Source organism: Hyperoodon ampullatus (genome assembly GCF_949752795.1).
Source record: "Hyperoodon ampullatus genome assembly, chromosome: 17".
NCBI lineage: Eukaryota > Metazoa > Chordata > Mammalia > Artiodactyla > Ziphiidae > Hyperoodon > Hyperoodon ampullatus.
This window is the reverse complement of record NC_136930.1, coordinates 45,884,001-45,908,971: the sequence shown is the minus strand read 5'-3', so window position 1 is coordinate 45,908,971 and position 24,971 is coordinate 45,884,001. Positions and strand designations below refer to the sequence as shown.

The 24,971-nt window shown below is 39.9% G+C and overlaps 1 protein-coding gene across 1 annotated transcript in view; it reads right to left on the bottom strand.

Annotated features, from left to right (window-relative positions):
- The window catches only part of FZD6 (frizzled class receptor 6), a gene marked incomplete at both ends in the record, with an annotated part of 35,637 nt that extends 11,569 nt beyond the window's left edge, over positions 1-24,068 (bottom strand). The window contains 2 exons of the mRNA XM_079722729.1: positions 647-843; positions 23,892-24,068. Coding sequence (XP_079578855.1) covers positions 647-843; positions 23,892-24,068 — 374 coding nt within the window. The remainder of the gene's footprint in view (positions 1-646; positions 844-23,891) is intronic.
- Between the last annotated feature and the right edge of the window lie 903 nt (positions 24,069-24,971).

The window sequence follows — 24,971 nt, the reverse complement described above, 5'->3', positions numbered from 1 at the left end:
CTATAGAAGGGGATCTCCTAAGATGTATGGCATGAGCATCTTCACCTTTACTATGTACTAAGTTGTTCTGGAAAGTGATTAGGTATCTAACCGAAATGTATGAGTTCCACAAGGGTCTGTAGTTTCTTCAGTCTACAGATAAAGAAACAAAAAGAGAGCCACCTTCCTTCCCACATTTATTATATGAGGTGTCATTATGTTAGTAGAATATTTCAAATTACAAGCTCCCAACGTCTAGAGAATAGGAGATAAAAGTAATCAATCAAGACAGATGCAAAAAGGTCCATGAATTGATAATAAAGCCCATTTCTCCCCAGTTTAGGGCAAAGGCACCATCACACATTCTCATAGAACTATGCACCTTCATTTGTTGTATTAACACAGTTGTAATTTTGCATTTATTTGTATGATTATTTGATTACTCTCTGTTCCTCCCACCCCACTGTGAGTTCCCTGAAAACAAGAACCAAGTCTGGTTTTGCTCACCATTGTTTACAGTGTTGATATATATTAAGTGCCTAACATATATTAAGTGTGCAGTAAACAGCTGTTGACTTAAATAATGAAAGCCTGTCACTAATATTCTGGAAAATTAATACCAATATTGAAATATCATCAGTAGCTTTCAGATGAAAACATAATTTACCTGTCACATTCAAGTTCCTCAGGCCATCGGATCCCAAAAGTGTCCATTAATTTTTTGCAGTCAGAATACACTTTCTCACAAAATTTACGACAGGGTGGAACCACATCAATTTGCTCTGTGCAGGTTGGTACAAAAGCTTTGCAGAGGAAAGTTTCAACATTTGGTGAACATTCCAGATTTGCAAGAGGAAGAAAAAGCTATTAAGAAAAACAGTAAGATAAGGTTAGAAAATATTTTAATATAACAAATGAATTTTTTGGTATATACTTTTTCACTTAGTCTCCAAAAGAATCTTTAAATCTCACTCTCAATATAATCAAATTTGAGGAGATACTTTTGTTTAGTTAGACATAAGAACCCTTAATACACAGTGAAATATTATTTTATTCAACTATGCATTTTTCAAGAAGACATGCTAAATCAAAACAAATCAAAAGTATGAGTTGATTGCTAGATGAAATAGATCATACAAATATTTAATTTGTAAGTATATGCTGAAATACCTTAACACTTTACTGTGTATTCTAGAGAATAAAGGAATGTTTGGGGTGGAGGGAACAGCATGAAAAAGGCATGAGGATCACAAGAACATGGAGTATTCAGGGCAAGAAGTCCAGTATGACTACAAGATAAGGTCAAAGAGGTGAAGTCAAGGACAGAGTAGAGAGAGATGAGACTGGAGAGGTTCTCTGGACCTGATCATGGAGAGCATGGATGACATGCTAAATTGCTTGGATTTAAAAATAACGAGTGGGATGCTATGGGAGAGTTGTAAGCAGGAGGTGTCTCTACAGTCTGACAGCTAAGTTTGAATGTTAGCTCCACATTTACTAGTTTTATAACTTTGGCGAGTTACTTAAATTCTCTGTGCCTTAGTTTCTTCAACTGTAAACTGGCAATAATAACAGTACCTGTCTCATAAGATCATTATGAATACTAAGTTAATAAACGTAAAGCATTTATAACAGTGTCTGGCATACAGGTAAGTACTCAATAAATATTAGTTATTGTGATTACCCTTTAGAGAGTGTGGATAGGTTCTGGAAAAACATGGTAGATTGAGCACATATGTTTATCTCCTTTCCCTCCTCCTTGCTTCCTCAGTAACTTGACGATAAAGAAAAAAAAAAGGTACTAATCTATTAGTAAGTGAACAAGAGAAACTACATTAGCATATCTGAGTTTTCCAAAGAACAAAAATGAAACAAAACAACAAAAAAGAAAGCCCTAAACTTTGAGCGACAGAAAGCTATTAGAGGAGTGATAAGTCACTTAACGGGACAAAGCTGGAGTGGAGGGATTCACGTGAGAATGAGCTGATTTGCCCTAAAGAATCTGAGAGTCTCAGTTCTTTGAAGCACCAAGTAGCATAAAAGGCTAAAATTGGAGGAATGTTTACAAAATTACTTCCTCACTATGTCACCCCCCATCCCCACCCAGGCAGCCAGATGACCACCGCATTCTACCAGAGTTGTTTCCAGAAGAGATGGCACTAGAGACGTTCTGCACTTGGGTATCAGGCACAGAGCAGGGCAGAAGTACAATCTACAGTGACGAAAGGGGGACTAAGTAAGAGTCTACCTACAGAAACAGGAAGCCTTCACCTTCTTTTCCTGCTCTATTCCCAAAAGGCTGGCAAACAGGCATATACCTACCATCCCCAATCTTTGAAAAAACCCGACAGTCTTGGAGAAAAGACCTCTCTCTACACATTGACAATGAAAAAGCTAGTCAACCTCAAGCTCACCTTACCACAAAGCCCACCGGTGACCAGTCCCATTCATGCACACAGAGCTTTTCAGGGCCCCACAAACATGAACGGGCAGCCAAGGATCATCAGGCATTTGAAGAAAGCATCATGAAAGACAGAGACCAAAACAAGCAAGGAGATAAAAGGAAATTTGGAGGAAATAGAGACTATGCAGGGAACAGAAGAAAACAAATCACAAAACAAACAAAACCCTGAATAACTTAAGTGAGAAGCTATCACTTCCATTAAAAAAGAATAAGATGCTATGGAAAATTTAAAAATAGTAAGATAGCTGAAATTAAAAACTCTACAGAAGGATTAGAAGATAAAGCTGAAGGAAGAGATGGACAATAGGAGGATCACTCCAAGTGTCCAACTCCTGACTAAAGGACTTCCAGAAAGAAACAAGGAAAATGCGAGTTGGAGTGATAATCAAAGAAGAAATTAAGAACATTTCTCAGAACAGGATACCAGTTTCCACACTGAAAAGGTTGTCAGCACACTGTAATCCTGCTACTAAAACATTTCTGGGCTAAAACGTCAGTCAATGAACTGTCTTGTACAGAGGTCTCTCTCACATTCTCCTCTTTTTTCAAACCTCCAGTTCCACACCCCATCCTCTCAGTTGATGATTCTGTTCCTAGTTCACTGAGAAATCAGAAATAACCAGAAGACAACTTCCTTAGTCTCTCACAAAAGGTACCAAACCTAACTGCAGCTTATCCACATTCTCTGCCTTCACTATTTAAATGGTTGAACAGCTTGAACTCCTAACCAACCAAGTCTTCCATTTGTACACTGGATCTCTTCCCACTTGTCTAGTCAAGGACTTTGCTCTGGTAACTGTCCTGTCTCCTATTCTTGCAGTGATTTCCCCCTCTGTGTTACAGTGATTCCCCCATCATACAAACTTACTCTATTATCTCTCACCATAAAAAAAAAATCTTTCCTTGGGCTTCCCTGGTGGCGCAGTGGTTAAGAATCTGCCTGCCAATGCAGGGGACATGGGTTCGATCCCTGGTCCGGGAAGATCCCAGCCGTGGAGCAGCTAAGCCTGTGCACCACAACTACTGAGCCTGCGCTCTAGAGCCCGTGAGCCACAACTATTGAGCCTGCGTGCCACAACTACCAAAGCCCGTGAGCCTAGAGCCCGTGCTCCACAACAAGAGAAGCCACCGCAATGAGAAGCTCACGCATCGCAAAGAACAGTAGCCCCCGCTCACCGCAACTAGAGAAAGCCCGCGTGCAGCAACAAAGACCCAATGCAGCCAAAAATTAAAAAAAAAAAAATCTTTCCTTGACTCCACATTCCCACCCCCACCCAGCTATTATTTCATTTTTCTCTTCCTCTTTATAGAAAAAACCCTGAAAACAGTTGTCTTTACCCACTTTCTCCAATTCTGCTCTTCCATTTCCTTTTGAGCCCACTCTCCAATCAGGTTTTATCCCCATACTTCAATGAAACAGCTTGTCAGAGCTACCAATAAACTTCAAATTGTCAAATCCAATGGTCAATTCTGAGTCCTCATCCTACTCAACTCTTTAACATTTGACACAGTGGGATCCTGTCCTCCTTCTGAGGCACTTTTTTCAATTGGCTTCTAGAATATGAATTTTCCTGAATTTCTACAGATCTCACTGTCTGTTCCTTTTCTGATTTCTTCCATTTCTCAAGTCTCAATATTGAAGAGCTCCAGGGCTCAATCCTCAGACCTCTACCCTATGTATACCCACTCCTCAGGAGAAACTAATCCAGAATCATGGTATTAAATACCAACTATACATGAAGGATTCACAAATTTATTTCTGGCCTCCATCTCTCCTGTGAACCCCAGACTTGAATGACCATCTGCCTTCTGGACAACTCCACTTGGCTGCCAACACATTATCTCACACCCACCATGTCCAAAACACAACTCAAACCCACTCCACCCTACCCCCCGAACACTCCCTTAGTCTCCCCATCTCAGTAATGTGGTGCCACCATTCACCAAGTTACTCAGGCCAAGAATCTAAACATTCACCCTCTACTCCTCTCTTTCTCTCACCCCATATCCAATCCATCAGCAAATCCTATTGGCTCTCCTTGCAAAACATATTTCAAATTTGACCATTTCTCACTGTTATTAAGTTACTACATCTCAGCCAGTATATATTTCACCTAGACTACTGAAATAGCCTCCTAACAGGTCTCACTACTTACCACTCTTGCTAATCTTACAATTTCTGTACCAATCCGTACTCCTACCGATGTGATTCTTTAAAATGCAAGTTTGTCCTTGTTCAAAAGGCCCCAATAGAAAAAATTTCAAAGTCCTTACCAAGTCCTATAAGGCCCTAAATTTCCTGGCCCTTAGCTATGTCTCCAGTTTCATTTTGTAACTCCTTTTCTTACTCTATTGCCACCAAACTGGCCTTTTGCCTCTCAACATTCCACGTTATGTCTGCTTCAAGGTTTGCATTTGTTGTTCCCTTCATCTAGAACACTCTTCCACCAGGTAGTCACATGGCTTGTGTCTCTGCTCAACTGGGTCTCTGCTCAACGGTTACCTCAGAGAGGCATCCCCTACCCACCCTACATAAAAAATTATATTGTCATTCTCAGTTCCATTATTATGTTTTGTATTTCTTTATAGTCCTTATCAGTATGTGACATTTCATTATGTTACTAGTTTATATGTTCACTAGTTTATTTCTTAATTTCTGCCTTCACCACTAGAATATAAATTCCATGAGCGGAAGGGATTTTACCTATTTTTTTTTTTACTGCTGTATCCATAGTGCCTAGAACTGTGTGTGTGTGTAGAGTGATTTCTCTATAAATATTTACTGAATAAACAATAACTATCTAGAGCAATGAATGAACAATGACAAGGCATGTCCAAAAATTTCAGAGCATCAAGATAAAGAAAAGATCATAAATATTTCCAGATAGAAAAAAACAGGTCACATGCAAAGGAATTAAATTCTGACTATTTGGTAATATCATGCTAGAAGGCAATGCAGAAATAATTTCTAAAATTCTGAAGCAATATTACTTTCAACCTAGAATGCTATACCCAACCAAACATTTAGGTGACAGTAAAATAATGACCTTTTTGGCCCTGTAAGGAAGCAAAATTTTTAACTTTCAAATATGCTTTTTTAGGAAGCAACTAGAGGATGTAGTATTCCTAAAACCAACTGAAGGAGTACATGAATAAACTAGGAAGGAAAATGACATGGGACTCAGGAATTAGTTGATCCAACACTAAGCAGGGCAAGGGGAAGACACAGCACGACGGCTACGCATTTAGACCAAAAAGAAGTCAGAGCATATTGATAGGAGGACAGACAGCTGAAGGAGGAAGATCTCCAAGGGGATGGGAGTGGGGGATTGGAACTGACAGATTATATGATATTCTGAGCATCTGAGATAATTACTGCTATATGTCTAACAGGTCTGCTGGGATATCTAAAAAAAAAAACCATAGGTACACAGAAAACAAAGCAAATGGGGAAAAATGCAATTGCTGTATTAACTACGTGGGGGGGGGTTTATGGAAATAAATGCAATCAAAGTATACTACTTGATTCAGCAGTGAAAAAAATTGTATTAAGAGGTTGAGAGGAGAAGTAAAAGTGGTAAAGTAAGAGAAATATATTATCAACTACCATAATGAAGGAAAGACTAAAAGTCTACTGCCTGAAGTTCTAAATTGATGAATCCAAATAACACACTAAGCATATTAGGTAGAATATGGCCTATGTAGCAGAGGAACACCTAAAAGAGTTCAAAGTGGCTGCCACTGGGGAGGAGGACTGGGTGGGGATAGAGAACAGTGGACAGGGATTATTGTTTTTCTGTTAAAAGTCTTTAATAATGAGGGTTTTTTCCCCAGCTTTATTCAGGTACAATCGATGTACGATAAACTGAACATGTATAAAATCCACACATTGATGGGTTTTGAAACCATTACCATAATCAAGGTAAGAAATTCATCCATCACTACCAGAAGTTTCCTCTTGCCTCTTGGTAATCCCTCCTCTTATCTCCCCTCTCATCAACACCCTCTTCCCCCACCTGTAACCTTCCCTGGCAACCACTGATCTGTTTTCTGTCACTAAAGAGTGGTATTTTCTAGAATTTTTCATAAATTTATACAGTATATTTTCTTTTTTGTCTGGCTTCTTTCACTCAGCATCATTTTGACATTCATCCTGTTGTTCTGTGTATCAATACTTCATTCTTTTTAATTGCTGAGTGGTACTCTATTGTATGGCTATACCATAATTTGTTTATCCATTCACCTGTTGATGGACAGTATGACGTACCTGTGGGACATTTGAGTGTGGATGTCTACTAACAGGAAGTTAAACAAATAGAGCTCTGCAGGTGAGAGACTTTAGGTTAAGGATATAGATGTGGAAGTCATCATTATAAAAACAGTAACTGAAATAATTGAATGTAATTATCCAAAGAGAACATGAAGAGTTAGACGAAAAATTGGATTCAAAAATCTGATTCAGGGGCTTCCCTGGTGGCGCAGTGATTGAGAGTCTGCCTTCCGATGCAGGGGACACAGGTTCATGCCCCGGTCTGGGAAGATCCCACATGCCGTGGAGTGGCTGGGCCCGTGAGCCATGGCCACTGAGCCTGTGCGTCCGGAGCCTGTGCTCCGCAACGGGAGAGGCCACAACAGTGAGAGGCCCGCGTACCGCAAAAAAAAAAAAAAAAAAATCTGATTCAATGCACTGAACTTATATATTGTCTTCTTCCTTTCCAAATACCACTGAAATGTGAGAAAATGTTTAAAGATAAAAAAGAAAATCTATATCTGTACAAAAAAACAGGGGAAGGGTCTCATCAGTGAGCTATGAACACTGAGACATCTCTGAAAAATAAATAGGAGAATGAGGACTTCTATTTTCAGCACTGTGACCAATTAAATATCTCTGGCCACAAAACATTCAGATTCTAGATAAAATGCAACAGATATACATTAAAATGCATTGCTGAGCACTGCATATGCCTAATAAAATAGCATAAAATACGTAAAATGAAAAGCAACAAATCTACAAGGAGAAGTGGACAATTCCATGATCACAATCAGAAATTTCAATTCATATTTCTTAGTAAATGAAAGGCCAAGCAGACAAAAAAAGATTAATAAGTAAATATGAGATGTGATTACAATAGTACAATTAACAAGTCTCATTTAAAGGGCACATACAGAACCCACACCCGACAATTAGAGGACAAGAGCTGTGGAGGACTTTGGACCAGTGGAGAATTCACCCTGCCCTGATGGGGCAAAGTGACTGAGCAAAGACAGGCCTGCCACGGTTGTACACTGTATCTCCCTTATCTGAATGGTGGTGAGGCCTAAACCTTTGCCACCTAACAAGAGCTTGTTGGAGAGCAAACAGTAGGGTACTTTTCTCAATTTTCTCTGTCTGAAAGGGGAGAATGCCCAGCTTGTGTGAGTATCCTCCTCTCGGACTGAGGTGGAATAAAGGGAGGCAAGGGCAACTGGTAGCATTTACCTCTTTGTTTCCTGTTCCAAGTAAGCCTAGTTCCTACAAATTTTGAGTGTCTGGTAATCAAATCTTTTGATGGAAATAATTAAAACACACTGTTTAATTCTTCTAACTCAGAAGCCATTCTATAATAGCTATAAATAAATTGATGGTCAGCACTTAAGAACTATTATTGTCCAGGGCAGACAAAACGAAAGTAACACATGTACTTTTTGCTAAATTAGAACAATTTTCTTATGGGGCAAACACGGCAGTCACATGCTCTGTTTAATTCTTCTAGAGTGCCAACACTGGTTCATCCAATAACGTTGCTGTTCATGCAATCTGCAGGGATAAATCAGATGCTGAAAACTCAAACACCTTCAGTAGCCAGGAAGATAAATTCAGAAGGGTATAAGATAGCAGGAGTAGTTGGGGAGCAGCGGCTACGCAGTTCTAGTGGGCTGTTATGGGAGAGTGGGAGCACAGAGCCGTTAGGTATTTCAATTTTTCATAAGAAAACAGAACCTGGATTTGTACGCGAAATCTCCAAATGAAAAAAAATGTTCATGTGAACATTTAAAATAATGTACAGGACAAACATGTCTTCAGATCAGATCTAGTGTGGGTCACTAATGTTCAAGCGCTGTTGCAAACTAATAGACATAAAGAAATTTTTTTAGACTTGGAAGGGACCTGAGTAGACTTTTAAGACTGTTGTTTTTAAAATGTGTGTGAGCATTCTGCCAAGGAATAGTTTCTTTAACTAAGAGGTTACAAAGAAGCTTAATATATTAAACAAATAAAAGCACAGCTGCTCCCGCTGAACAGGAAGCCCTCCCTCCGAGACACCTCTCACGGCTCCCCTTCCCCACCAGTGACCTCAAAGCACCTCCAGAGATCACAGTTTGAAAACTACTGAGCTAATCCATTTTCTCAGATTACAAGTGAGAAAATGAAATCCAATTTCTCATTGAAATTGGTACTGAAATCCCCAAATCTAGCCTAAATTAGAATTAAGTGCCCTTATTCCTGAGCTAATGCTACTGATAATAAATGAGATTTATTCAGCACCTACCATAAACTAGGCACTGTGTTTTCTCATTATACCAGTTGTTTTTACAACAATCCTGTGAGAGGGATGTTCTTTTTGTTCGGGCTTCTCATTGCGGTGGCTTCTCTTGTGGAGCACAGTCTTCAGTAGTTGCAGCACATGGGCTCAGTAGTTGTGGCCCGCGGGCTTAGTTGCTCTGCGGCATGTGGGATCTTCCTGGACCAGGGATCGAACCCGCGTCCTCTGCACTGGCAGGCGGATTCTTAACCACTGTACCACCAGGGAAGTCCCTGAGAGGGATGTTCTTATCTCCACTTTGCAGATAAGGAAACTGAGGCTCTTAGAGCACCTTTCATAGGGTCACATAAGTAGTAAGTGGCAACCAGGATAGGAACCTGGGTCCAAGTGACTCCAGATCTGTCCTCTGTAACCCTGATACTAAGTTGCCACCCAACTCTCCCTGAAAATTACCCTTCCCCAAAGCATGAGACAGGCAGGAATGCCAGTAAGAATGAAGGAGAAGGAGGATATCAAAAGAGGACTGAGAATCTTCTAACATGAAACAAAACTCAACAAATGTTCACAGGACACATTAATCAAAGACAGTAAAACCTCAAACTATGTTTATCATATTCAGATGATACATGTACCTCCTGAAGCAGGTAATTCTGGAACAGGTAATTTTTAAAATCAATCAATCTATCTATCTAAAAAAAATTTTTTTTTGGCCACGCCACGCAGCTTGCAGTATCTTAGTTCCCTGACCAAGGATCGAACCCATGCCCCCTGCAGTGCAAGCTTGGAGTCCTAACCACAGGACACCAGGGAATTCCCTGGAACAGGTAATTTTAGAACAAATAATAGCACTTTAAATAATGGATAGTCAGCCTGTTATTGAACTCATCCCAAACGGTTGAAGAAACAGAATGAGCATATTTCGCTAATTGTTTAAATAAAATTCTTGACAGGAATCTTTTATGTTCTTCCACAAAATGTCCTAGGTATCATTCACAGAAACCAAACCCTGACTGAGATGGAAAGACTACTAACCTGACTCATTGTGACATTTCTGTGTCCTTAATCTTATACTCAGAATATCATAGTATTAAACTAGTATTTAGCATGGTAAGTGCTATGTAAACCCATGAACTGAGCAATGATTCAAACTTTCTAGGCTCTTCAGTCCGTTCCCTCTCTCCTCCCTGAACGACACACCTTCTTCAGCTCTCTCAGTAACCCAGAGCCTTCATGGTCTCACGCAAGAGTTTCTCCTTTTCAAATTTTATTCTCATAGAAGGCTCATAAACTCACCCAATAACTAACCACAGCATTAAAAAAATCAATGCTGCTTTTGAAATTCTAGCATTAAGTAATAATTAAAATAGTCCTGTTGATTATACTTTTAACACTCAGAGAAATAAAAGGTAGGAACCTTTAAGAAAATGGTCAGTTCCTGGTAGAAATCCTGTGGTAGTTACTATCAGTACTAGCAAGAACAAGGAAGAAGAGGGCAACTACGAAGGCAAGCTATGCCTCCATTCTGGAAAAGAGCAGAGCCAGACTATGGTATAGAGACAATGAGAACCAAAATACGTGGAGTATTTCATAGAATCCTTCGCTGGAAATAACGCCAGCGTTGTAATTCTGGTTCCAGCTCTGTCATTAACTGCTGGTGTCACCTTTGGCAGATAATTTTCTGTCTTTGAGTCTCAGAGCATTCATCAGTAAAATGAACATGATGAACCACTGGATGGTCTCTAAGGATACTTTATGGCTCAGAAAGTTTATGAAGAGGGTAACAAAGACTTGAATAGCAGAGCTGGACATAAATTTCAAAGCAACTGTAGGTACCACAATGAAATTTTCTCCTTGTTGGTTAACTAACTCTGTCTTGCACTGAGGTTTACGGTGAACATTTCCATATCCATCTGCCCAGCAGTCCTATTTTGGGGAATCCCAAACTAGGTGGGATGCTACAGAAGCTTAAGGACAGATGCAGGGGTGCAACCTGACAACAGAAACATAGGCACATAATCTAAGCTTGGCCAGCTGGATGCTCCAGGTATTGAGATTCTTGTATAAAAGAACAGTCAGATTATTTGAGGTAGTTGCAGTGGCATCAATAATACCCACAGTGCCAAAATAAGTGTGCAGGGACAATGGTTCAGGAAGTGTCCACTGGCGTTGGCACTGGTGACAGACTGATCTTATGGCATGATCTTAGCTGTGTTCTGGTTCCCTGTGCTTCTCCCTGGTTCTCCAGCCTCTCCATTGATCCGACAAGCTACCCAACATCCACCCATTTTCTGCTTCAGTTAGTCGAAGTTGGTTTCTATTGTTTGCAACCAAGAAGACCAACTGGCATAAAAATTATATAAAGAACAAGTTGTAAGTGACCTCGGTGAAATGGGAAGAATTCTAGAACTGGTTTTCTGGACTAACTGGGGCCAGAAGCAAGCAAACATTCTGTCACTATTTAAAGATGGAAATCTGGCAGCCCATGGTATACAGCAGAAAAACAACTAACTGCATTATCCTTATAATCACTTAGATTCAAAGAACTTCTTAGAATTATGTGCCCAGTGAAGACAAGGCTGAGTGGCTGCTGCCAGACAAGCAGAGAAAGGTATAAAGACCATCACATATTCAAGGACTACGGGCTGAAGTGAGTGCTTCTAGGGGCGCCGTTCGGCTTAGGAAGAGAGCGACATACTGGCATCCCTGAATTCTTGGCTCAAGGTGTGGAGTGAAACAGAAAGATTAAAACATGCAGACCACTCCAGATTGGTAGGTGGCAGATTTAATAAGCAAGAAAACTTAAATACGAGGCTTGTCTTGGGTGGTCACAAGATGAGCAGATCTCCGTACCCGCCCGCCAGAATCTTAAAAGTTTATACAGAGGCCTTCACTGGGCTCAGTCACACATACCATTCAGGTGGTCTCAGCACCACTTTACTATCTCAAGGCTGAAGTTGAAAACCAAAGGCACAGTTTGATCCTGCAGGTTGCCAAATTATATCAGTTAAATTTGCTTCCCTTTCACATTGGAGATCCAGCGATATTGTGATAAGAAGGCAGTGGGACATCAAGATCTGAAGTGGGGATACATGACAAGGTTCAGAGTCCCCACACAGGACTCTGAACCCCCAGCCCTCAAAGCAAACCCTCATCCCTGGTCTGTTGAGGCACTCATCTGAAGGATTTACTTTGTAAGAAGCAAATAAATAGCCTCATACCCCATCCCCACCACACTTCAATGTCTCAATCTGTAAGAAGAGTTCTACCCCACCATGCCCTGGGAGGGTCAAGTCAAAATTAAATCTGAAAAAAAGGATTATACATTATTTGTAAGACACTATACACTTATATTGGTTTGAGGGTGCTGGATTATGGAGGAAAGAACAAAATTTTAGATGGTGCGAATACTGATAGGAGTGTATCGATTCTAGATTCAACGTGCTAGCTTCAGAGACTGGGCTTTTGACAGGGGCTTGGTGGGACCCTGTTGGAGGAGATAATCGAGAGGACGTGACCCATGAGCTGGACCCTGGCAAACGGAAGTCCCTCATCCCCTCTCCTGTCCTTTGAAGGTATGTTCCACTGGCCTTCCCCACACTACAAGCTGCCCAAGGCCTCAGCCTTGAGATAGTAAAGTGGTGCTGAGATCACCTGGACGGTATGTGTGACTGAGCCCAGTGAAGGCCTCTATATAAACTTTTAAGATTCTGGCTGGGTGGGTGCAGATATCTACTCTTCCTGTGGCCACCCAATACAAGCCTCGTATGTAAGTTTTCTTGTTATTAAACCTGCCACCTCCCTATCTGGAGTGGTCTGCCTCTTCTTCAGTCACTCCCTGCCCTCTGTGTATGGGGGCCAGTTTCAGATTACACAGGGGCAACTCCGGAGGAGGATGCAAACTAACAGATCCCAAACCCAACCCAGTGTAATTTCCCAAGCCCAAGTGTGTATACTTCAAATAGCTGTATTTCACAATAGCACAATCACCATGCTGGCTTCCTGGATAAACATTTTTATGGTCGAGGTGGCAAAACAAAAAACATTAGAGATCTCCCCCTACCATGATAGAAAATCAAAAGCAATACTGTAGACAGGGCTTTCAGAGATGAGTGACACCATCAAAAAGAGATTCAGGGGTAGTAATCGGTGGCACCTGTCCATTTTAACTGGCTATGTTATTAATGCATTGTCTTAAGCAACCTTAATCAAATGGCTAAGGTACTTTTCCAGATGTGGTCTCTCTACTATAGCAAATCAGTACAGCCTTGGCAACACATATGCAGCTCTAATCTGGCCAATGCTTTTTCCTCCAAAAGGAATTTACTTTCACCTAACAAGGACAGCAACACATCTTCCCCAACTTGCCTTAGAGCAGTCATTCTCAAAGAGTGGTCCCTGAAGCAGCAACAGCACGCCCCACTGGAAACCTGTTAGAAGTAAATTCTCCATCCCACCCCAGATCTACTGATTCAGGAATTCTGGAGGTGTTGTCAGTGATCTGTGTTTTAACAGGCCCTTCAGACGATTCTGATGCACACCAGAGTGTGAGAAGCACCGCCTTAGAGTAATAACAGCTCTTCAGCTCTGTGCCTCAATTTCATTTGACCAGAGACTCTAACCATATCACTATTTCACAGGACATCACGCTGGCCCATCATATTTAGGACATAAAGCTGGTGAGGCCATAGGTATGTACCAATGAGGAGATTAACCCTACATAAATAAAAGGAACCTTCCACTTTGATTCTGCTAATGGTTCCTGGTAGACACTGGACACAACTATGGGACATCTAGAGATCATCAGCCCAAGACCTCTCATGAACTGGGTGTTTTCTAGTCACCTATTTATGACATCAGGTGTAGCCAATATGATTCCCTCTTCAAGTAGCCCGAGTAGATTTTAAAGACACGGGAAAGCAGCATAAGCGTACTGCTCACTCTCAGAATGCCTACTTCTGTCATACTACACCACTTCCTTAAAACACACCAGCTAGCTCCCCATGATCTAATGACACGATAATGGAAGGGACCATAGTATAGACCTGGGGTTGCTGGTGCTATAAGATCCTGAAGAGAAACTCTGGGTTAAAAGGCTAATAGAGAGGGATCAAAAGAAGAAAAATATTTTGATTTTAAGAAATACATAAAGCTAAGCCTAAGCAGAGTGGGCTTGTGGCAGTATCTTGCCTGCAGCTTGCCTCCCTTAGCAATAAAGATGCAGGTTATATAGACATTTGTCACTTTGCTGAAGCATGAATCAGAATCCCCCCGGTACATGGAAGAAGCCACTTTACTAGTGACCAAGGCCAAGTGACCGTAAAGCATCTGATTCTCATCTCAGGATTTGTGCTTTCTACTCATGGTGTCACACAGTAACTCTCAAGAAGTGGTAAGAGCTTTATTTCTTACTTTAAAATGTCACCAAAAAGAAAGCCAACCTCTAGTGATAGTAATGAAAATTGAGGAAAAGTGAAGAAGTTTAAAAAAATGATTGAAAAAAAAAAAGTGGTGCGCCTTAGGTAGGCAACAGACTCACTAAAGATCTCAAGGGGTCCTTAAATGTTTACACTTCACAGAGCAAATATTGTCAAAGTGGTTACGAGAGTTGAGTAAATTCTTTGAGAATGTTAATGGACTACTGTATAATCAAGTGGTACAAACTCTGCCACTTATTATCATGAATGTGACCAATCTCAGGCAAGTCAACTTCTTTTTAAAAAATGCAAACCAGGGCCTGGAATACAAGACAAGAATAAAAAACAGAAATTTGCATTATTTCCACAACAGAAAACTTGTTATTTTTTAAGTAGTTCTTAGCGAGCACTACAAATTTTAAACTATTTCTCCAAAAGACCTTTCCTTTAGAAATTAGACAAAGATATATAGTAAGTGGTTGGTACTGCAAAATAATCTGTCCACTGAAGAGTCAATTAATTAATTTAAAACTTGTAACTTAGAGAATGTGGCCAAGATGGTGGAGTAGGAAGACTCTAAGCTCACCTCCTCCCACGGGCACACCAACATTACAGCTTTACAGAGTGACTATTGATGAACACAACCTGAAGACTAGCAGAAAAGATTTTCCACAACTAAAAATATAAAGAAGGAACCACAATGAGACAGGTAGGAGAGGTAGTAATACAGTACAGTCAAGACCCACTCCCCAGGGTAGGCAACCCATAAATGGAAGGATAATCACAACTGCAGAGATTTTCCCCAAGGAGCCAGGGGTCTGAGCCCTACATCAGGCTCCTTAGCCTGGGGGTCCCACGCTGGGAAGATGAGCCCCTAGAACGTCTAGCTTTGAAGGCCGGCAGGGCTTGTGTACAGAAGAGCTGGAGAGATGCAGGAAACAGACATTCCACTCTTAAAGGGCACATGCAAAACTTCACACACTCCAACTCCCAATGCAGAGGCAGTAATCTGACTGGGTCAGACCCTCTTACTGGTCTTAGAAAGGCTCCCAGAGAGGCAGAAGGCCGGGACTCCCCCTGGGGAAACAGACACTGGCAGCATCCATTTTGGGGAGCTCATTCTACCACGAGGACACTGGTCCTGGCAAGCACCATTTTGGAGTCTTCCCTCTAGCCTATTAGTGGTAAGTAGGTACCACTACCTCTGGCAGCCACCACACAAGGCAGGGACTTGCAGCCAGCACGGCTGGGGACCAGCCCCACCTACCAGGGTGCTCACAGTTGTTAGCCCTGTCACAACAGAAGGGCCCACACAGCCCACATAGTGGGCACCCCTAGAACACACAGCTCTGGTGGCCAGAGGGGAGTGTTCTACTGGGCCCCACAGGACGTCTCTTACATAAGACCGATTCACCAAGATTGGGAAACATAACTTACCTACCCAATACATAGAAATAAACACAAGGAATTTGGCAAAATGAGGAGACAGAGGAATATGTTCCAAACGAAAGGACAAGACAGAACCTCAAAAGAAGAACTGAGTAAAGTGTAAATCAGCAATCTACCAGATAAAGAGTTCAAGACAATGATCACAAGATGTTCAACAAACTCAGGAGAAGAATGGATGAACACAGTGAGAAATTTAATAAAGAGTTCAAAATTATAAAGAAAAACTAAACAGAACTGAAGAATACAATAACTGAAATAAAAAATACACTAGAAGAAATAAACAGTAGATTAGATAATACAGAGAATCAGATCAGTGAACTGGAATACAGAGTAGTGAAAATCACCCAAGCTGAACAGAAAAAAGGAAAAATAATTTTTTAAAAATGAGGACGGTTCAATTTAAGAGACCTCTGGGACAACATCAAACATACTAACAATTTGCATTATCAGGGTCCCAGAAGGAGGAGAAAGAGAGAAAGGGGCAGCGAATTTATTTGAAGAAAACTTGTAACTTGAAAAACTATAATTCACATTCAGGTACACATTCAACAAACATTAATGAATGAATACATACATATATACAAACTAGAATAATAAAACTTCATTATCTACATGCCACATTCTCAAGGAAAGGAAAAAGTCACAACACAACAGTCTTCCCATGGTCTAAAAGAACCATGTCTCTTTGTGGACAGGCTCTCCTGAAGGCATAACTAATAATATCCCAGACTGTGGAATAACAAGGAATGACCCTAGGGACTTTGTGCCTATCAGCAGAGACTCCCAGGAGAAATACTGTCCTCTGTTCACATACAGGTTTAACCCTGATTCTGTAGACTCAGAATTAGTCAAGGTACTTTCCCTACTACTGCAGTACAATGTCAGAAAGGAAAGTAAGTTTATAGTTTCTACATTTAAAACCCAACAGTAGCCACTATACACACAACTGATCTGGAATACTTTTCTATATTTATTTCATTTTAAATGACTCAATAGCTTACTTTCAGAATAATTACACCTATTTTCAGAAAGTCTTCCCTGAAAAATAAAGAGGTTAGTCACACTAAACATTTTCTTTCCTTTTGTATGGGGTAGAAGAGTGGAGAATAAGGAGGAAAGGAAGGGGTCCACTAGCCTCATCTAAAAGCAGATTAATATGTTTAAAAACCAATAGAAACAGATTTTTTCTTTAAAGTTTGTTTATACAGTTTTTCTCCATCCCTTTACTTTTAATTGATTAGAGACATTTTACTAGTGCATATTAACAGGTGGAAAGGAAAGGAGTTCTTTTTTTTTTTTTGGCTCACTTCCCTTTAGACCGTTCAAAAGTAGAACAACCACATGCTGTTCCAAACACAATACATGACTTAGCTTTGTCTAGGACTTAATGAAGGCAATTCAAAAAGAAAAATACAAAATTCTGGTCTCCATTTCCCCTAGATCAGTCTCAGCTCTTTCTGGATGAAATCAGTCTCTCAAGGGACATCAACCTCACAATTTGAGAAACAATGCTCTAGATATGAAACAAAAAGCAACACAATGGAAAACCAGCAACCATTTGTTTTTCCACTTGGGAGAGTTGGACTGTACAACATCCTTTTCATTACAAAGCCAAGTTACTATTCAGAATTGTAAATTAACTCTGTAATAATACAAATGACTTCAGTCTCAGATAATAAAATAAGGAAAAAAATCAAAGTCCCTTATTTCAAGCAATCTCTGAAACAAAACTAAAGGACCAGGATATCTCAGTCAGATCCTTTGGTTTGTGATAAATTTGACTTAAAATTATCTGGAAAGAAAATAACACATAACACATATGGTAACATATTAATAAGAATGCACAATAATGATTTTTATTACATGCTTTATGTGTATAATCCTTAAGAACATTTTCAAGTACTTTAAACCAGGGTTCAGCAAATTACAGCCTGTGGGCCAAAAGTGATGCACTATCTGTTTTTATTTTTTTATTATTATTTTTTTTTGCAGTACACGGGCCTCTCACTGTTGTGGCCTCTCCCGCTGTGGAGCACAGGCTCTGGACGCACAGGCTCAGAGGCCATGGCCCACGGGCCCAGCCGCTCCGCAGCATGTGGGATCCTCCCGGACCGGGGCACGAACCCGCGTCCCCTGCATCGGCAGGTGAACTCTCAACCACTGCGCCACCAGGGAAGCCCTATCTGTTTTTATAAGTAAAGTTTTATTGAAACATCCACACTCATTTGTATTGGCTACAATTGAAGAGTTGAATAGCTGTGACAGAAAGTGAATGTTTTGCAAAGCCAAAAATATTTATTATTTACCCCTTTACAGAAAATGTCTGCATTCCCTGCTCTAAACCACTGGGTCTCAAATTTTAACGCTCATAGGGAACACCTGGACAGCTTGTTAAATCAGTTTCCTGAGCTCTACTTTCACAGATCATGATTCAGTAGGTTGGGATGGGGTCCATGAATTTGCATTTCTAACAAGCTCACAACCTGCTGGTCTATGAACTGACAACCACTGCCCTAAACCATCTCATATAATCACAGATCAGCAATGACCACAAATGTCATAAATTCTATAAACCAGGATAACCATCACACATAATGAAAACTAAGGCATAAAAGAGGAGGGAAATAGATCTCTTGACTTACATGAAATTCTTGGTAGTTAAGAAGGCGCAACTGGTTGCCATAATCATCAGATAATTCTTCAGCCCCTCATCCTAACGTTAATTCATAGTAAACACTGGAAATTCAACCGGGACCAGCAGGAGCCAAAGGCAATTGGGTTGGAAGTGTAAAACACAATCAGTTCTTTAGAGAAACTATAAAACACTTTTTAAAAGTAAAAGCTGAGGTATATTGAGTTATAATTTAGTATTTGACTGGACTATAGATTAAGTACTAAAGTACAATGTTTGAAAAGAAATCTGACACATATAGTTTATAATACAATGGTCCAATCAAAAGATTAATTCTTTCACTCCATATAAATAAATATAAATGGTTAAAAAATCTAATCTTTTGAATAAATTCAAAATAAACATGTGTCAAGCTAATAATGGCAAAGAACATAGAGGATATCAACTGATGTATTTTATTAGAACTAGGCTCAGGCAGATCAAAGGTGGATGATATGTAAACCACATAAAAATATTAGGGCCTTTCAAAAACAGAAATATAGATCAATGGAACAGGATAGAAAGACCAGAGATAAACCCACGCACATATGGTCACCTTATCTTTGATAAAGGAGGCAAGAATATACAGTGGAGAAAAGACAGCCTCTTCAATAACTGGTGCTGGGAAAACGGGACAGGTACATGTAAGAGTATGAAATTAGAACACTCCCTAACACCATACACAAAAATAAACTCAAAATGGATTAAAGACCTAAATGTCAGGCCAGACACTGTCAAACTCTTAGAGGAAAACATAGGCAGAACACTCTATGACATAAGTCACAGCAAGATCCTTTCTGACCCATCTCCTAGAGAAATGGAAATAAAAACAAAAATAAACACATGGGACCTAATGAAACTTAAAAACTTTTGCACAGCAAAGGAAACCATAAACAAGACAAAAAGACAACCCTCAGAATGGGAGAAAATATTTGCAAATGAAACAACTGACAAAGGATTAATCTCCAAAATTTACAAGCAGCTCATGCAGCTCAATATTAAACAAACAACCCAATCCAAAAATGGGCAGAAGACCTAAATAGACATTTCTCAAAAGAAGATATACAGATTGCCAACAAACACATGAAAGAATGCTCAACATCATTAATCATTAGAGAAATGCAAATCAAAACTACAATGAGATATCATCTCACACCAGTCAGAATGGCCATCATCAAACAATCTACAAACAATAAATGCTGGAGGGGGTGTGGAGAAAAGGGAACCCTCTTGCACTGTTGGTGGGAATGTAAATTGATACAGCCACTACGGAGAATAGTATGGAGCTTCCTTAAAAAACTACAAATAGAACTACCGTACAACCCAACAATCCCACTACTGGGCATATACCCTGAGAAAACCATAATTCAAAAAGAGTCATGTACCAAAATGTTCATTGCAGCTCTATTTACAATAGCCAGGACATGGAAGCAACCTAAGTGTCCATCAACAGAAGAATGGATAAAGAAGATGTGGCACATATATACAATGAAATATTACTCAGCCATAAAAAGAAACAAAATTGAGTTATTTGTAGTGAGGTGGATGGACCTAGAGTCTGTCATACAGAGTGAAGTAAGTCAGAAAGAGAAAAACAAATACCGTATGCTAACATATATATATGGAATCTAAAAAAAAAAGGTCATGAAGAACCTAGGGGCAAGACGGGAATAAAGACACAGACCTACTAGAGAATGGACTTGAGGATATGGGGAGGAGGAAGGGTAAACTGTGACAAAGTGAGAGAGTGGCATGGACGTATACACACTACCAAACATAAAATAAGATAGCTAGTGCGAAGCAGCCGCATAGCACAGGGAGATCAGCTCGGTGCTTTGTGACCACCTAGAGGGGTGGGATAGGGAGGGTGGGAGGGAGGGAGATGCAAGAGGGAAGAGATATGGGAACATATGTATATGTATAACTGATTCACTTTGTTATAAAGCAGAAACTAACACATGATTGCAAAGCAATTATACTCCAATAAAGATGTTAAAAAAAATAAAATAAAATAAAAAATAAAAATATTAGTGCCTTTCACGTAGACTCTGCAGAAGATAAAGGTGGAAGGTAAAGATTTGGAGAGAAAATTCTCACTGATGATTTATTAGAATAAGAAACATCTCCTTTTCCTTTATTTAGCCTTCATTGAACATCTACCATGCTCAGAGGCACTGTACACTGTACTAGGCATTAGACATAGAAATGAATAAACATCCCTAATCTCAACAACCTCAAAAGCTAGGGAGAGAGCCATGTAAATAAGTGCAATACAGCACAGTAAATATAAGAACAGTTGTATGTATTATGTACTATCAGAGTGTAGAGAGTGAGCTGATTAAATACGCTTGGGAGAAAGGTGAAAGGAATGCTTCGCTAAAGACAGAGTTATTGCTTTAACTGAGATGTAAAGAAATTGAGCAGATGAAGAAGGGCAGGTAAGGAGCCCAGGAGGCAGTGGATACAATATGTGCAACTGTATGGAAGTGAGAGGGAGTAATATGGATCTGGGTTCTACATCTACAAACAGGTCAGCTTGGCCGAAGCAGAGTGTGTAACATAGGAAGCAACGAGATGGGAAGCTGGACAGGAAGGCAGGGTCTCATATAAAGAACCTTAGGTGCCGCACTAGTCAGGTCTTTATTTTTCCAGCTTTAGGGAAATGGTGAAGAATTTTAACCCCAGAGTGGACTTGCATTTTACTGAAATCACTTTGGCACCACCAGAGGGGACAGGCTGAAGCCAAAGGATTTTATTTTTGATCTAAAAATTTTGACAAGACTTTGTATTCAAGGAATGGATGAGAAACAGAAAGGTAGAGCTGATTAGAGGTTAAAAAAAAAAATCTCCCAGGGCTTCCCTGGTGGAGCAGTGGTTGAGAGTCCGTCTGCCGATGCAGGAGACACGGGTTCGTGCCCTGGTCCAGGAAGATCCCACATGCCGCAGAGCGGCTAGGAGGCCCGTGAGCCATGGCCGCTGAGCCTGCGTGTCTGGAGCCTGTGCTCCGCAACGGGAGAGGCCACAACGGTGAGAGGCCCGCGTATTGCAAAAAAAAAAAAAAAAAAATCTCCCAGCTTAATTTTTATCAAGATGAAGTTTAGGAAGAAGCAGCAAAGATTGAAATTAACACAGGACATCCTAATCTTAGGAAATATTTTCTTTTTTATCTAATACGGTCAAGGATAAAAAAAACACCCACAAAAACCGTTAAAGATGACATTATGGTCCATGTTGACAGAGAAGACTGCATTAGAATATAGCACTCAGATCTTGAACAAATCATAACTTTTCTGGGCTTCAGTTTCTTCACCTATATAATGACAGGTTCAAAGCTTCCTAACCTGGGCTATAAATAGATGTACATTTCAATATAATTCGTTTCCTTTGTAATCCTACTCATGTTATTTAAATTTTAAAATTCTGAGAATGGGTCAATGGCACAAAAGAGGATAAGAAGCTCTGCATGATATTTAAGTCACAACTCTCGAATTATAGAATTTTGGACATTCAATACAGGAACTAAAAGAGAATGCCACTGGCTAAGGAAAAATAAGAATGGGGCAATAGGAAAAGCGTAATACACTGGACCAAACAGATAATTTATAGGGATTTAAAGTCTGATTTAGGTTGATATTATTTTGCCTTTCCATTTCCCTTTCTTCTTTTGTAAACTAAGGTTAATGCTGGTATTAAATGACTGCTTGATGGCTTTCTTTTATATCCTTAAACCAACTGAAATGTGATTTATGGAATAAAACTTAATAGTAAAGGCTAAGAGAAAGTGTAGATTATATAATGATTAGTAGTGTCAGCAATCAAATAAAGGAGGGAAGAACAAAAATGCCTTCCTGATATCAAGTCCAGACACAAAACTACCTGGAAGAGAAGCTAGGTAAATGAAAAATAACCTTTTTTTCGGTCAGAAACAAATTGGTTTTAAAAAGACATGTCTAGAACAAAAACTACTTCTTATCATCTTAAAATTACAGTATTTAATAGCAGGGATACATCTCTCCCTATCTTCATAATGGTACTCTATGATAAGGAATCCTAAATTATCTGAATTTATAAGGTCAATGTCAGCATTCAAAATGCATGTAGCTACTATACAAAAAGGAGACCAGATTTTAAAAAATTTTAAAGAACTCTATAAGATATGAGTTATAAAACACTTATCAGAAAAAATGTGAATGAAGGTTGTAATTATTCCTTGAAGTTACTCATACTACATACTTTATTTAATCCGATTAAACAATCACAATGGTTCTGATTAACCAATGGAAGTCTCACCACATCATCTGTTCAGCGTTCAACTGTTCAGTGTTCAAGACACCTTGCACTGGTTTGAAAAACCACTGAAAGATTATAGTAATATAATTTGCAATATCTTTTAAAAGTACTTCTACTTAGTATTCAAAAGCCTTCCTATTTTAGACATGAGTCTACAATGAGGTAGCTGGACAACTATTCAACTAAACAACAATGGAAGACTTTAGAAGCTGCGAAATCAAGTCTGGTCAGTTTTTAAAGCTGTGTCTATATTAAAACTGCCGGGGTTTCAACTCTTCGAAACAATCTGAGGGGAAAAAGCCTTTACCATCCTCAGTTTTTCTGGAAAAAAACTACAGAAACATTTGTCTTCTTTCCTTCATGAAAGTTATCCACCTAACAGATCTGTAGGAGAGGACAGGTTTCTACAGGTAACTCTTTTTTCCCACACCTCCCTAGCAATCTGCATATCTCTAAACCAGAGGCAGGTAACTGAGGCACCTGAGGCAATCTTTAGTGTCACTCTGCTCCTCCCCTGACGTGTGTGTTGTTTTTTGTTTTTTTTTAAACAGGTATCTTACAAAGAATACTGAAGCACTATGCTTAAAGAAAAAGTCACTTTTTAGCAAAACACTTATCTACAGCCCCAAAATCTTCTAGTCATTGATTTGCTTCAGAAAAACAGGGCCAAGTGAACATAACAACTACTTATGAAAATATATGTAATCCAAGCACTTTTAGTCCAGGCAATATAGATTATACGTTCAATCAATTAGGAAAAATTCAGAATTCACATTTCTAGAGGAACTACCATAATTTACTCAGGAGAGCAAAATATTTGGCAGGTGCAAGACATTGCAAAATCATTCATAACTATACTTCATATAAAATGAACCCGATCTTAAGCAAATCCACTAAGCAGGGCCACAGCTGTACACGAGCGTAAGTTAGTAGGGAGGTTTAATTCTCAAAGGGATTTATTCAAAGTAGGACTTACATACAACTTGAAGAAATCCCTTACTGTGTCTGTATTTTTTTTTTTTAAAAAAAGGTCCTATTTATAGTTTATTCCAGAACAGAGCATAAACTACTTTTCCATAAAGATACGAAGAATCACTCACCTCCATTTCCACAGCCGCAATACTCTGGTCATAATGACCCATCAGATTAGGGAAAAATGTCATGTTGTAGGCCATTTTCATACATCTGGGAACAGTAATTGGTTCACAGGTGAAAAGACTGTGCCCTCGTACGAGGGGTAGAAAAATACATGTCCACAAAAATGTAAACGTTTCCATTCTCTTCAAATTCCTAATTTTACCACATGGCTTGGATTAATCGCTCTTTTCATTCTCAGATTTCCATCCAAAGATAAAATGCTCAAATTCCTCGTTTAATTATTTTACCATTTTGAAGGAAGCCCTTTTTCCTGAAAATGAGTTCTGGGTCAATTACTGTAAAAACAACCAAAAGGGTGTATCAGCAACGTTTGTCATAGACTCAAATGCGTACGTCAGAGTGCAGAGTTAAGATTTTCACCCTAGGTAACTAACACCGGAAAAACGACGGAAAATTTCGTCCCATCGAGATCCTCTTCCACCTGCCTTGGCACAGAATCTATCGCCTGCTGAGGAAGTCTCATCTCTAGGGAACGGATGATAGGAGGCTTGCGCTGTACGGAACACAGGGTAAAAGGGGGGCACTGGATGAGTGAGATGGAGAAAATGGTGGGGATAGGAGTAAGTTAAGAAGGGCTGATAGAATTGTAAAACCTAAAAGCCCCTGTTGGCTATCTTATTACGCACAAGAAAACCGAGTACCGGGGAACTTCCTTAAGATCTCATGAGTTCTTCAATTCTTTAAAGACTCTAAAGGGCCAGTTTTTGTGGCACTCTTCTGGAGACATACTTTTACGTTTTTAAAAATGCCAAGTAGAGGGAGACTTCCAGGATTTCTACTGCGGAGGAGCGAAACTAGTATTCAAGGGCTGGGGGGAGTAGCGATCTCACGGAAAAGGAAAATGAGCAAAGCTGTCCCGCGGCGGCGACGGAGTTTCGGTGGGAGGGAGGCTGTGGGCCCGGAGCCACGAATAATCGCACGCCCTCATCCCATCCCCCAACACACACCGGTGCCCGACTTCCAGCGCCAGGCAGGGCAACTCGCCCCACCCCCGGCACCTGCCCCGGGCCCAGCGCCGGGCA